This window comes from Chelmon rostratus, chromosome 7, assembly GCF_017976325.1.
Source record: "Chelmon rostratus isolate fCheRos1 chromosome 7, fCheRos1.pri, whole genome shotgun sequence".
NCBI lineage: Eukaryota > Metazoa > Chordata > Actinopteri > Chaetodontiformes > Chaetodontidae > Chelmon > Chelmon rostratus.
The window spans coordinates 27,761,008-27,776,569 of record NC_055664.1 but is presented as its reverse complement, the minus strand read 5'-3'; the positions used below and the strand labels follow the sequence as shown (position 1 = coordinate 27,776,569).

The following is a 15,562-nucleotide window of genomic DNA, read 5'->3' as shown; positions in this document are numbered from 1 at the left end:
GCAATATTCAGTTATTACAGGGTCACTAACCAAAGACTGGAGGTGTGTTTGAAAGCCCTTCATCAGACACGGAGGACTGAGAGAAAGAGGCAACCCAGGTGCATTGTGGGAAATGTGAGCAGCCTTTGATCGTTTCTTGTAAATCTGTTCCCACGTTATACAGTAGTAGTAGTAGAGTTATCTGTAGAACAAGATTTGAGATACACAGCATGACGATGTACTGAATGTTTATTTCATAAAGTTTAACTTGTTTTATAGAACATTTAAGACAATTTTCTTCTCTGGTTTCGTTCTTTTTAACGATGATTTGATTTTAATGATTTTACAGGACTCTGAAGGACTTTATCCCCGGGCGACTAAAGATCAAATAGCCGTTACTGCTTTTGTAAAATTACACAGTTTTACCCTAATTAAAAAAGCCACTCTATCAGAACACAGTGTAAACGGCGAAATCAGCTGAAACCGTGTGTTCACAAACAGCTGCTGCTCATCTGGGCAGGAAATGCTAGACCATACTTCAGAGCAGTGGCGTGCACAGACTTTTTGAAGGGCAGGGGCGGAAAGGAAAAAAAGGACACATACTGTATAGCGTGTCCTCGCCACTGAAGAGGGCACTTTAGCACGCGTTTTGGCTCCCAGGGGGCACTTTAGATCGCGTTTTGGCGTCCAAGAGGGCACTTTAGCGTGCGTTTTGGCTCCCAGGGGACACTTTAGCACGCGTTTTGGCTCTCAGGGGGCACTTTAGAGCGTGTTTTGGCGTCCAAGAGGGCACTTAAGTGCGCGTTTTGGCTCCCAGGGGACACTTTAGCATGCGTTTTGGCTCCCCAGAGGGCACTTTAGCACGTGTTTTGGAGTCCAAGAGGGCACTTTAGAGCGCGTTTTGGCTCCCAGGGGGCACTTTAGAGCACGTTTTGGCGTCCAAGAGGGCACTTTACAGCGCGTTTTGGCGTCCAAGAGGGCACTTTAGCGTGCGTTTTGGCTCCCAGGGGACACTTTAGCACGCGTTTTGGCTCCCAAGAGGGCACTTTAGCACGTGTTTTGGCGTCCAAGAGGGCACTTTAGCGCGCGTTTTGGCTCCCAGGGGACACTTTAGCACGCGTTTTGGCTCCCAAGAGGGCACTTTAGCACGTGTTTTGGACTCCAAGAGGGCATTTTAGAGCGCGTTTTGGCTCCCAGGGGGCACTTTAGCACGTGTTTTGGAGTCCAAGAGGGCACTTTAGAGCGCGTTTTTCAAAAACTGGGCCACGTTTTCCCAAACTCACTAAACGCTTAATTTTTTAAAGGGAGTCTGGTATTAGACTGTGTGGGCATCTTTTTTGCTAATAACAGAATGTACAGTATTGCTGGTAAAATATGGTTGGTGGATTCAATACTTATGAATAATATCTAGAAAATTACTTATACATATATGGTATGTAGTGTATATACTGTATATCTATGTATATTTATATAAGTTCAGAATTCTGTTTCAGGCAAGGTAAAATCTCACCTCAGGCCTCTTGTTGTGTGGATCCACCTGCTGAGTTATGATGCAAAGAAATGAAATGAAGATCTACAGCTGAGACACCGGTGAAGGTTATTCTAAGCTTTACGCTCTATATTACTGCTGCTTTGGGCGAGGAAGAAGCTCGAATGCTGCGTAATGAAAACTAGTAAGGATCCGAGATAATTGCAGTTTAAATATGTCAGCATGGCAGTGTGTATCATTTAAGGTTTTGAATAATGCAGAGCTCATAATGTCATGAAGTACGTCAGGATTTATAGAGAAGCATGACCTCAAGTGTTGCCTCTCTGCCTGTTCGCGACAGCTTTGTGAATAATGCAGCAGCCACAGGCGTATGAAATAGAGCCACTCAGGAATTCATACGAGGCACGACGCTAAACCCGAGCCATCGGCCGGGTTACATTTCATGTTCACATTCTATATGTATGGAAGGGCTATAAGCTTCCATTCATCTAACGCTCCATTATTAAACGACACGGTCCTCAACTGGAACAGCAGCATATATCTTTTGTTGTTTTTGGAGGAAAGGTTGCAGGTTTGAGTCCTGTCTCGTTCTTTCCATCCTGTCACTCCTCCGTCACTCTGGACCCGGACGTTAACGTGTAGATGCGTTTTAGTACCGCAGCGATGGCGAATCAGAAAATGTTCATATGAGCTGCTGTTGTTCAGCAGGTCGGCACATCAGAGAAAGGTCACGTTTCTCTCTGAAGTATAAATTCAATGCTTATAATTAACAATAAACACATGCACGACTACATACATTTAGTCCAGTACAACTGACCTCACTGGTACTTGATTATTTCTTTTTTTAGTCGTTTGTGTTTGCAAGATTTCGCTCTTTAACTACCACCATGCACACTAATCATCTGTGGACCATTTTCGAACACAAGCTGCACCCGTTTAGATTCTTTAAAGCATTTTTCCTCCTGCAGTCGACCATTGCTATCTATTCATCTCCACATGTATTAAGAAATCCATCACAGGGAGCATCAAACCCGAATTCATTTTTGTTTCCTACGTCAAAATCAGAAATGTTGTGCGTTAAACGCAGTTGAGAAAACATTTATTTTGAACAGCCGGCAGGACGTTATTATCTCACCGCAGCTCTGCAGCTTTGACGTGACGTTCGAGGGTCTGCTGAAGCATTTTAAAAATGAATGTAAACCTACGGCCGCCTGGAGCTGCACGAAAGAAGAAGAATCTAAAACATAACAGCAGGGCTTCTGAAATGATTAAGTGCGATCATCTGGAGCAGGATAATCTCGTTTTCAAAGGAGGTTCGGTAAAGATCACGTGACTGAAACAACGTCCTGCGAGCCGTCCGGTGCTTTTCCACCAGATGCAACCACAGATGGGAGCATCAAACAAACGGCTTTTTTGATAAAGGTGTAATAATACGAAAGCCCACTGGGGGGCGAGAGCGGGCCAACAAGCCGAGTGTGATTGACAGCAGTGAGTCAGAGCTGTACAATTAGTGGTGAACCTGGCAGGCTGTCAGCCATCTGAAGCGGAAAGGAAAGATCACCGATAATCCAATAATCTGCACCAGAAAACTGTGAACCACAAGAACCCGAGTTTACCGACCAGATCTGCTTTCAGGGAACACGAATCCTGAAGAACTCTGCTATGCTGCAAACCAAACTTGACGATTTGTTGTGAAATTAAAGCTACGACTGAGCTGTCTGTCCTATCTTTTGCTTTTATTTTGCTTTTTGATATCAGCTGCTGAAAAGGTGACTTTACGGAGACGCCGTAGAGGTATGAAATATACATGGACCCTCGATACAAGGTGAGGGTGAGAGTTCCTCTACATATCCTGACTTTCATAGCCTCCCGTCCTCTGAATATCAATAAGGACAGAAAGAGAGCAGAGGAGAGAAAAAAAATGGGCCGAGAGAAACTGAGAGTAGGTGGAGTGAGGGTGAAGATGGGGAGGGAAATAAATGAGGATGAGGAGAAGAAGAGCAAGCACCCCTGCAGATGAGGAGAAGGACAAAACCTGTCCAGGCGCATGATCAACACCATGAGTCCTTCACAAGCCAACACACAGGAAAGAGTGTTCGCAGCACGCAGACAGGAGCAGCGACAGGAAGCGATAACCGCCGTCAGTCTGCGGACGAAGCATCACAATCAAACCTCTCCTCCTGTTTGGGCACAGAATCATGTGATTTTACCTCCAGAAAATATTTGCATCGGACTGTTTAACACGTCCTGTCAGCTGATAAAAGGAATTAAAGCTAGTGAACAATCCGCCCGTGAAGCTAACGGAGGCTTTGAGTCCCGTCACGTTGAGACAAATCAGTTTTTATGTGCCGCTGAGAATCTCTCCGGCACAATGGAGCTGAACCGACTGATTGTGGTTCTCGCTGCATTGATAAACTCGACGTGTCTCCCAGAAACAATGTCCTCACTCTGCTTAATGTGCACCAGTCCCCCTCCCACTGCTTTGTGTTGCGTTTGGCGGTCTGACGAGCACAAACGAAGCTCAGAGCTGAGGTGGAGGCGGAAGTTCGGAAACCTCGGCCTATTAAAACAAAACTATCCGCATGGCACGACAGGGTCTGATTACATTTTGTTGTAATGGGTGAACTGGTCCCAGTAAAGACTACTGACAGGGCCCTCCGTCTGGCCTTGGTGGGCACAGTCATGAACTGCCGGTCAGGCTTAGATAAACTCGAGACACCTGCAGACAAAAGGCTTTGGACCAATGTGTCCTCTCACTTCCTGCATGTTTTGGCGTCTTTAAACTGAATTCTAAATTTTTAAGGAGGACTGGCTCGAGATTCGGCAGAGAGAGACTTAGAGTCATGAAATGAGTCAGAAAGATGAGAGAGGGGCAGCTGGCAGAGAGGAGAGCGAGCATCATTAGTGGGAAAGGTCAGCGTGGCCTCGGCTTGGCTTTACCGGAGGAACTTCTTCCACACTCGCCGGCGTTCGGGAAGCGCCGCTGCTTTAATGGCCGCCGCTGTGTTTGGTAAAGAGCAGGTGAGCCAGTGACTGAGGCAGGTGAAGAGGTCGAGAGATAATGGCGTCGGACGTGGATCCGCTGTGCGTGTGAATGAACGGAGCGCGTAAAGAGAGATGTTAACTCTTCGAGCTGGAGACAGAACGTGATGTTTGCTCTGCTGTAAATCATCAGAGGGTTTTTCCTCCTCTTCACTTTAAATGCTCAAAACAAAGTAGCTCTGAAGGCAAACATGCTTTCCTTGAAAATGCTAACTAAAAGAGATGTCGCCCCCTGCTGGTAACACATCTAAAATGCCCACAGTTGCCCACAGTCACTCATACTGTTTGGTTTGTATCTTGGTTATTGAAATGTTGAATCAATACATTTTTACTTGACATTAGCAAGATAAACATTAAATTTAACATAAAAAGTAAAGCTGAGGCACCAAACTTCAGGGCAAATCCATCAAATTCTGTTTCACTTTGACTCATGGAGCCTCTAAGAATAGTTCCTGGTGCTGACATGAAAACTCCTAAAAGTCTGACTTTGTTTTAACTCGGATGTCGCAGCAAGGATGATGTAAGGTGTGACCTCCTGCCGTCTGCAGCCGGACGCTGAGACACCGAGTCTGAGCGGGAGAGAAAACCTTTTGATTCGATCTCAGCCTAAAAGCCCGGCTGTCATCTCCTCTGCTGCATGTTTTCTAACCGCAGACCCGGCGGGACAAAGTGACATTTGGCTGATGGAGGGAGGAGGAAAAAAGACGAGGGAGGGCAGGAGGAGGTGAGACATGTACAGAGGTGATATGATGGAGCGAGGGAAGAGGAAGGGGAGGAAGATGACATTACAGTGACTTTCTAAAGGTCTGCGCTCTGACGGAGGGATAGAAAAAAGGAGAGATGTAGTAAGAGAGGAAAGCTGATGCCTCATCATCTCAGCGGAATATGATCAGCTGTCATTTCCTTCCTCACTTCCATCCTCACTTCCTTCCACCTATCCTCTGCATCAGCTGAGTCGAGGAAACATCTCTTATTCACTGCACTGCATCCCTCCATCACTCCTCCATCACTCCTCCATCCCTCCATCACACCTCCATCACTCCTCCATCACTCCTCCATCCCTCCATCACACCTCCATCACTCCTCCATCACTCCTCCATCCCTCCATCACTCCTCCATCCCTCCATCACACCTCCATCACTCCTCCATCCCTCCTTCATCACCTCTCCATCACTCCTTCATCCCTCCATCACTCCTCCATCACACCTCCATCACTCCATCACACCTCCATCACTCCTCCATCACTCCCTCCGTCTTTCTCCTTCTCCACTCTGCCTCTCGCTGTTCTTTAATCTCTCCTTCGAGAGCCAGGCAGGATGGTAATTAGACAGCCGGCACACACACACACACACACACACACACACACACACACACACACACACACACACTCCTGGTCCGGGACAGAAAGAGAAAGAGAAGCAGAAGAGAATATTAAAGGAGCGAGAATCAATAGATTCATTTCCTGCTGCTGACAGAGGTTGATCTCTCCCTGGACCCATAATCCTTAGAGTGTGAGAGACGGAGCGAGGGAGAGGGGTGAAGGATAAAGCTGCCCGGGTTATTCTTGCCCCCGGGCACAACCGAGAGGAAGGAGGGAGTACTGTAAAAATACAACCTCCCCTCTCCTCCTCCTCCCCTCGCCGGTGCCTCCCCTCCAACAGACAGAGAGAGGAGGAAATGTCGATCCGTTATCTTGACACCTCGACTTTTCTGCCGGCGCAGCACGCCGAACTTAAAACCTGAGAGTGCGAGGAAAAAAACAGCAGAGAGGAGGAGGAGGAGGAGGAGGAGGAAACCAGCCAGTTAACACTGACTGCAGCATTCAGCCCCCTCTCTCTCCATCATTCACTTTTCCCTTCTTGCTCTCCGTCGCTGCACCATCAAACAGAGGCCGGGAAGAGGTTTTACATCTGTTACTCCGTCTGTGGTTCGGGGGGGTTCAGATCGGAGTTAGAGCAGTTAGAGCATCCTGAACAGAACCAGAAACCTTAATCAGGCCGTAGTTGTTAATGACTGAAGACATGAAGCCTGTCGGCCGCTGGGTTGGGGTAGCAGCTGGTGTTGCTCCGTCACATCACCGACAGGAGGGGATTTAAGTTCTGACACCAGATTTAATCTGTTTTTATTGATTTAAATTGACTCTCAGTTATCTTTAAGAAAAGGCCGGGCTTGTTTCCATATGTATGTTTTTAAACCGGAGTCAAATTCCTTGTATGTGCATACATACAATCCTGATCCTGATCCTGATCCTGCGTATGTTCAAACGTCCAGTCTTCATCTTTCCTGTGCCCCCTCACTTGTCATTCCCTGTGTAACGTGAGCTGTTAGCGGCTTCTCCTCGTGTCGCTGCTAAAGCCGTTACAGCTAATAGCTCAGAGCCGGGCGGCTCTCTGAGGTGAGGCTACGCTCGTGGGAGGGAAAAATCAGTTGACAGGTGCCCAATTTAAAAAACCTGGCGAAGTTTTTAACATCTATTTCATCTGTAATGCATAATTTGTTCAGCTGAACCGTGCTCCGCTGCAGCATGGGCAGTGCTGATAACCGAGATGATGGCCGCTGAACTTCTAAAATTTTCATTGCCCCATTTGTCATGTCATTATGATAGGGCAGCGGCAGCCTACAGGGAACAGACGGCGGCTTCGGACCGGAAGATCAGCGGCTGGGAAAACTTCCACAATGAACCCCGGAGCCGCCGCTCCACAACCGGCTGACTGCAGCTGCTCGGTCCTCGCCGTTAATGCAGCTCAGCAGGACTGGACGGCTAAAGGTTAGAAAAAGGCCGAGCGCGCTGTGGATGAGGCGATTGTGGAGAGGCTGGCTGCCGAATTGTGAGCAGAGCACATTAATGAGGCCTAGAAAAAGGGGGGGGTTTCTTTCAACCAGACCTGGTCAGCTTCGAGGCCGGAAAATAGAAAAATGTCATGTAGGTGGAGGTGCAGCAGAGATGAAACTCAACAGCGCAGGTGTGCAGGTTTTAATACGTTTGCTGACACTGCAGTTCTCGCTCTGTTGTCCACATGAGAAACTGAACAGCTGTCGACCGGTCGTAACTGCGGACACACTCCCGTCACATCGCTCCGTCACTGATTCCAGGTCAGTTTAAGATGCGCTGCAGCTGCAGAGTGCAGAGAGATTCAAAAGCTCTGCTTGCTGCTCACTTTGATCCACTCTTATCGAGTGCGCTGGAACCACGTGCTGCAGGCAGACCGGTTTTCTTCGTCCATCATGTCTTTATGTTTACGATGAAGAGTCTGTGAGGACTCTCAGACGTCCAGGAGAACCGAAGTGTGACAAAACGTCTCGTCTTTGGCTGAGCACTTAAACAGATATGATGTTTAATCTATAAGATCGCAGTGTTGTTGCTGCTGCTTTTATCATTTCAGTTGTTTTTTTTAAAGGTTTACAGTTTATTCAGAGCATCCAGAAACCTCCTAATCCCCAGATTCTCTTTCCTCCTCGAGCCCACAGAGGTTAAACAGCTGAAACTGACCTGGACGATTCCAGCGGTTTACAGCAGATGCACAAAAACTCACACATGTATCACACATGGCTGGAAGCTATGGGACTGAAAAACTGTATAACATTATGCAGGATGGTTGTATGAGGACTGGACTTTGACCCACACGTGGTTCGGTTCAGGTAACACTGATGGTGGTTTTGGTTTAATGTCACTCAAGCAGACACGTTCTATCTCATGCTTCGTGTCACCGCTGACGTCCCCGACAGAAACCATGAAAGCCTTCATCATGCTTCAGCTGCTACGAGCGGACGCTGTTTTGCAATTACCTCAGAGACCTCTTTGGGGCTCACCGGATCTGCTCGTGCTCCTGAATCGACACAGTAGATCCAGCAGATCCAGAGCTTGTGAGCCTGCGGAGTTTAGCTGCAGTTTGGTTTTAAGTGGCGGTTACAGATTTGCACTTCGAGACAAAGACTTTTATTGTCTCCAGGTCATTTAATGTTCATGTTCATACAACCAACACGCCAGGTGGTGGATTTGTGCTTGTTTACTGTAAAATTATACATGTAGCATCACCAGAATTATCAGTAAGTTAAGTTGAAGTTGAAACACTTCTGGATGTTATCAGCTTCATGCAGCTTTCATATGTTCACATCCCTTTACTTCCATTCAACACCTGCACATCGTGGACACATTAACTGGCACGGCCTGAAGAAAAGCAGCCGCTCCGCTCGCCGCTGCAGGCGTTTCGTGCAGCCGAGCTAAAGAAGAACTACTCAGCGTTCAGCAAATGAGGGCCAGAAAGTGACGGTAATTACAACAATGGATGTGGAGTGCAGCGGAGCGCAGTACGCGCCTGAGTACGTGATGATGAACAGCTCGCCGCCGCTCCGACTGGCAGAGTCTCTGCAAAGCCTGGGACCAGACTGCAGAGGCGGGGCAGAGAGGCCAGAGTGGGCGTCGCGAGTCTCTTCTATTACAGTGTGCAGCAGAGAGGCCGATAACTCTGCCAGAGAGCTCCACTCGGTTTATAAAATGTTTTGCACTTAAAGTCAAAAGTGTAAGTGCCGCTGCTGGGAGCTGAACTGAGTGCTTTGACTTGAGTCATGGATTATGAGGGAGGGCAGAAAAGCCACAGCGGCAGAAGCCGACTGCTGTTCGTGATGAAATGAATCTGCTCACATGGTACGGTGGCCAACAGGGACAGAGTTTCTGGACAAAGACCAGATGGAGTCAGAGTCTTGAGACCTTCATCAGACCTTCATCGTATTATCTCAAAGCATTTGCTGCTTCAGATTCTGCCTCATGTTCGAGAAGAATTAACAAAAAGTCTCAGTTTTGTCACCGGTTAGCGTTGCTCCGCTCTCTTTTCCAGATGAGCGTGATGAGCGTGGCGGATGCTGAGCTCCTCTTCAGCGTGAACGTGCCGTCGGCTCCACTGGAGCGACTGCACGCAGCAAACGACGAGCTCAAGGGAAGAACGTCGGCTGGCACAAAGACAGCAGGAGAGAGAGAGAGAGATCCACTTCCTACACGCCGACTTTCCCGGCCGAGCCGGAGAATCAAACTGTTGACCTTTGAAACACGAGAAGGCTGAATCTCTGTGCCTCCGGGCTGCCGCGGCACAGCGAATGCTGAAAGAGGAGAGAGGCAGTGCCTGCTGCAAATACTGTAGATACTCAGAAAAGAAAAGAGCTGCGCAGCTCCCGTTCTGTTTGGATCGGTCCAGGGCTGAAGAAGCAAGCAAACTGCAGACCACAGCACCTAACCTTTATCTTCAATCAGTAAAAAACACGCTCACATCCTTTTCCAGCTGATTATTAAGACAGACAGTAATGTTCCTCCTCAACCACGCACGAGGACGACGTCGTCGACATCAGCACGGCTGCGGGTGGAAGATGACAGTAAATAAATCTCGCTGAAGTCGGGGGTTGACCTGCTGACACCAGGCCGCCTGGTTTAACACGCTGCTGTGCGTCAACACCCTCCCCCCTCTGCGGGAGGACGATCGGGTCTCCCCCTCGTTTCGGTGTGAAATCATCCGATTGGACGCTCGATCGCGTGCTCTCTCCCGCTGAGGATAAGAAAATGCTCAGTTGAGTGCCTTTGGTTTTTGGTTAAAATGAGAACGGGGGCCGTGGACACATTTCAAACTGTCATTTGTCAGCCCTCCAAATGCTTTGTAATAACACTCAATTATACAGTCTGAATGGCGTTGCTAGGCTACAGAGCTGGCTAAGTGGCTGATGGGACCATCCGGTGGTCACTCGCTATCGTGGGCCGATGGAGAGTCCACACTGAGCCACTTGGCAGCTCGAGCCCGAAACACGCTCTGAAATCCACATCTGGTGATTAGAACGTGCAAATCATGTCAACAAGCTGCTGCAGGAGGATTCGATGTGAGACGGACCAAAAGTTTCCTTCAGGGAGGTGCGACCGCTCTTAAAAAATGTCAGTATGCATGGTAGGAATGATTGCATTAACCCCTTGATGTCTGCATTTATTTAGAATTATATTTAAAAATTAATTCTTTGTGTTTTTGCTTTCAAATTGATCCTAAATTAAGAGGAGTTTGTTAATTTTTCTGTAGCACAAACAACAGATATAAATTTAGGTAGGATCACCAACTAGAACAGGGTTCAAACAAACAGTATGTCCACTTTTTTCATTGCTTAAATGCAGTAAAAACATCTTTTTTGTGTATTCAGAATTCACTTATTTCATCAAAACAGCCACTTTGTCCGGTCCGACGAGAAACCAGGGCTTGCCAAAGGTTCCTAGGTGTGTGTTGAAGATGCACAAACTGGCATCAAAGGAATGTCTGCGCGATTCAGCTGCAATGTGGATGAAAGCAGTTTGATGCGAATTCGGCGTTAAGGGGTTAATGTTTGATCTGAGTCACATGTCTCTGCTGTAAACATGCACACGTCCTGCAGGTTCACAGTGGCCTGTTTGCTGCACTGATTCTTTCCTCTCTGGACTTTTTCCTCTGTTTTTTAAACAGGAGTTGATATTTTTTGCCGTCACACCTTCTGTTCACTGCTGGTTCCCGCTGTCAGCTCTGTTCTCCACGCTGAACAACCTGATCTCCCAGCAGGATCGATCAACATTTATCTTATCTCCTGTCACCACATTCCTGTCTCTGTGTCTCCACCCGTCCTGAGGATGCAGACTGTTCTCACGTGGTCGTTTGTCTGCACCAGTAGCAGCAGGAGGACGTGGGTGTTTCTGTGCACCTCTGCAAGCAGATAATCAGGATGGATTTTTATTTCTAAAAGCAAATTGATCACTAATGATGGATAACTTAATATAAATAAAAACATAATTCAGGAAGCTAAAGAGTTGAACTGTTTCCTGAAGCCAAATCGCAGTTTTTTTTTTCAGTTTGCTCGTCGTTTTGTTGCTCGCTGAGTTGTTCACTTCCAAAAAACCTGAAACGGCCTGAAAAGCCCTGATACAGCCGCCTACGTGAGGAAGACCTTGGTGATAACTGCCCACACAGGGATGATATGTGACTGGAGCAGACAGACAGACAGGAAGAGAAATCACACACACACACACACACGCACACAAACACACACACGCACGCACGCACACACACACACGCACACACGCCCTCTCTCTCACCTGTATATGAGTATGTCGTCTGAAGAGCTGTTGTACTGGATCTGGTACATGCGGACTCCTGGTATGTGGTTCTGGGGGGGCCATCTGATGGTGGCAGAACTGGAGGTCAGGTCCGACACGCTGACCCTCTGCTGGTCGGACCGCGCCTGGCCCCCGCTGACGTTGGACTTGATGGATGTGGGGATGTCCGAAGGCCCCGGGTCGGGGTCCAGCTTCGGGTCAAAGTGTGGCGAAGGGTTGACGACTAGCTCAACGGGGGCGGTGGCCTCGCCGGCCGCATTAGACGCTATGCACGTGAACTTTCCAGAATCCTGGAAATCATCGGAAGAGAAAAGAGAAGACGATTATCCTCGCTTTTATACGAGTCCCTCCCTCTGAAACCAATTATAATGAACCGACTCTTTGACTCGCTCAGCTCATGACGGAGGATTCACAGACCCAAACACAGCTTTAGAAAATCAGCTGCACAGAAAGGGCCTGTGGACAAGTTTCCACTCATAATCTTCACTTTCACTGTTATGCTGATGACATTCAGGTTTACCTCCGATTATCCCCAATGCCCCAGCTGCACTCAATTCTCTGGTCAAGTGCCTAGAAGGCATCGACCAATGGTTGACTCAAAATGTTCTGCACTGGAACCAGTCTAAAATGGAATGTACTGTCTTTGGTACCTCTGATGTTTGTGAAAATGTGATTAGTAACTGCGATTCTTCTTCCTTTGCCTCTCTTCTTAAACCTGCTGTTAGGAACTGGGGAGTTATTTTGGACCCTGGTCTACGTAGATAGTGAAGCAGATAGTGAAGCTGAGTTTCTTCCAACTACGTCTTTTAACTAAAGTTAAGCCCTTCCTCCGCAGGAACGATCTTGAAATGGCTATCCATGCTTTTATCACTTCTAGGTTAGATTACTGTAATTCCTTGTACTCATCAAGCAATCTTCTCTCTCTCGCCTTCAACGCCTTCTAACCAACACCCCCCCCGTTACAGTCACATCACTCCCGTTCTTCTTGCACTACACTGGCTCCCAGTTAAATTTAGGATAATTTTTTAATTGATAATGTTTGTTTTTAAAGCTGTCCACGGTCTTGCTCCAGAGTATCTGTCTGATTGTATAAAGCTTAGACGACACTGTAGAGCCCCCCGGTCCTCAGAACAGCCCCTGTTGGAGGTTCCTTTTCTAATTTATACAGTTGGGGGATCATGCTTTCTCGATAGCGGCCCCGGAATTGTGGAACTCCCTACCCCCTGAATTGCATTCTATTAATGACTTGGCACTTTTTAAATCACATCTTAAAACTCATTTATTTAGATCTATTTTTACCCTTTGATGTGCATTTTGTAATTTCTCTGTAAAGCACTTTGATCATCTGTCTGGTGGTGCTATATAAATAAATATATTATTATTATTATTATTATTATTATAAGCACCTGCAGGTCCTGTGACCATGTGTCGAACTGCTGCTGTGCACCAAAATGTGTTACGTGTCCAGCTAACAGCTAGCATGCTAACTCCCCTGCTAAATGCTGCAGGAACAGTATTAGCACTTCAGAGTAATAACTGTTCACATTAAACATTTTCCATGTCCTCATTTTTATGCTATTATTTATTGATGTCGCTCTTCAGTGTTGTATTGTAAATTTTAAAAATCATAATAAGTCAATAACACCATGAGCAACATCTGCGTTATAATCTCCAAACAGCAGCGATCAACATTCGCTGTTTTCACATGAACTGACTCGTCTAAAACTTTACACCGAGCACCACGCATGAATCATAAATTCCATGAAAAAGAAACCACGTCTCCACCTTGACGGAGGCCTTGAGGATGTCCAGCGAGCCGTTCTCGTAGCAGACGGTTCTGGACGTGTTGCCGATCAGCTTCCCATCCGGGCTGACCCAGTGTGTCGAAGGCTCGGGGTCCCCGATGGACTTACAGCGCAGGCTGACCTCCTGACCCTCCATCACAAACATCTTGGAGGTGTGACGAGTGATCATCGGCGGCTCGCAGACAAACTCCTCCTGTATAATAATTAATCATTAATTACAGCAGGAACTGATAGCAGCTGCAGCTGGTGAGATTTAAACTACAGTTTCAGATTCACATTATATAGAGATGGTACAAGTGAGAAAAAATATATGAGGCGTTTAGAGGAAAGACTTCATTTCAACAGGGGCAGAAATCCAGATTTGCGCTTCATCGTTTCGCCTCCTGTTCCAACATTTCATCATTTCATGCAAAACATGACAGCATCTCTGCACACGGGCTCCGACTGGCCGCCAGCGTTCTGCTATTCCAACAGCGCACTTTCAGGAGTTCAGTTGTTTGCACGTGAAGATTAAGTGATCCCAGAGTTTTTCAGCCCCTGCAATATTTAAAACCCACCCAAGGGCACCTAAGCCGGTCTAAAGCCAGCCAAAACCCAGGTGAAGTGATACTGCCAGGCCGAGCAGGGCCAGCCGAGGCTTACGAGGGCTTACTCGTCATTCCTGCCACCCAGGGCATCTCCAAACCACGTCTGGGTCCTGCTTGGGTCTTGTTACCAGCAGAGATGATTGCTGACCTGATGACTGCTGGGATGTAGCTTCAAATAAAGCACCAGCGCCTCTCAGTCTTGTATTACATTGTAACCCTCAATTGCTCCTGTGAAGCTCAGAGTAAAAGCCTGTGATTGAACTGGGCTGCACCCTGGTGTGTGTGTGTGTGTGTGTGTGTGTGTGTGAGAGGAAGTGTGAAAGCATGAGAATGTGAAGTTGGGCATTGAAGGGAAAACAGTATGAATACTCGTTTGGTCTTAACAAATATCTCGTTTGTCCAGATAAACCTCAAATCCTGACCCACGTCCACTTTTCTTTGCATTTCATGAGAATTTAACCTCTCGGATTTCTGAGCGCGGCGCAGCAGTTTCATCGATTTCAAAGCAGGAATTCCCATGGCGGTTGACGGCTAACACCCGACCTCTGATGGATGCAGCGGAGGCTGACTTGCCCTTGCAGTGGGAGAGAGGCTATTAGCTCTCGGAGTATTAATATGCTCAGACACTTTGGTGACACAGAGGTGTCTGGATCGTCCTCTTTACAAGGCTAATCCTCTTATAGTGATCCTACAGCACCTCTCTGAAGGAGGTCCACGACTATTACTCGAGGTGAGGCGAAGGTCTGTACATCATCCTCTCCGAGATGATAGCAATTAATCCCCTCTTTATCTCAAGGCGCACCTCCACTTATTGTTGCAGCTGTCTAACAGCAAAGAGGGGTCGGCCCCCGGATGCCTCAGAGTGAGGCGAAACCCTCTATATCCTCCTCTTTAAGGTAACATCTTAAACCAGGAAAAGTAATTCAGCTGTTATCCCACCAACTATCAGCGCGGCTCTGTGATGGTGCAGAAGTATTCTCCCAGCAGGTTTAGATGAAGAGCAGATCTCTGAGCAGCTCGTCGACCTTTAGCCTCACATCATCCAACTGCTAAATTCAGCAGCAACACATCCGCAGTGCCTCTGCTCCGTGCTCTCCGAGCTGCTCTCCGATGCTTTTTGTGGCTATTAGCTTTTAGAATATGCCCGTCGAAGTTGATGAACGTACCAAAACATTACTCCTCCACACAGTGAAAGAGTAGCAGCGGTTTGTTCAGGCAGCAGACACTGTGGCCGACCTTTGTTCAGATTCATACAAATTATAACGGTAATGCAACATAGTGCTTCCCTGCTTGGCTCACGATGCTTTAACCATTCAGTCCCGGCCAAAAACCGAAGCTGGAAATTGATAAAACTAAAACTAAATGTGAATAGTTTGTTGAAGCATCATCATCAATATGATCAATAAATAAGGAGAAGCCTCCAAACACAATGACAACACGTGAAGAGGGTTTACAGCCAATCACGGCTCGCTTTGCTCATAGAGACAAAAGCTAGTGATGTGTTGATTGACAGGGCGATAGACCAATCGCGTTGTGTGATGTCTTCCATCGC

The 15,562-nt window shown here is 47.3% G+C and overlaps 1 protein-coding gene across 1 annotated transcript in view; it reads right to left on the bottom strand.

Moving 5' to 3' along the window:
• The window catches only part of si:cabz01090165.1 (uncharacterized protein LOC100333421 homolog), a gene marked incomplete at its 5' end in the record, with an annotated part of 36,701 nt that overhangs the window by 6,195 nt on the left and 14,944 nt on the right, over nt 1-15,562 (bottom strand). Inside the window, 2 exons of the mRNA XM_041939939.1 lie at nt 11,598-11,908; nt 13,404-13,616. Coding sequence (XP_041795873.1) covers nt 11,598-11,908; nt 13,404-13,616 — 524 coding nt within the window. The remainder of the gene's footprint in view (nt 1-11,597; nt 11,909-13,403; nt 13,617-15,562) is intronic.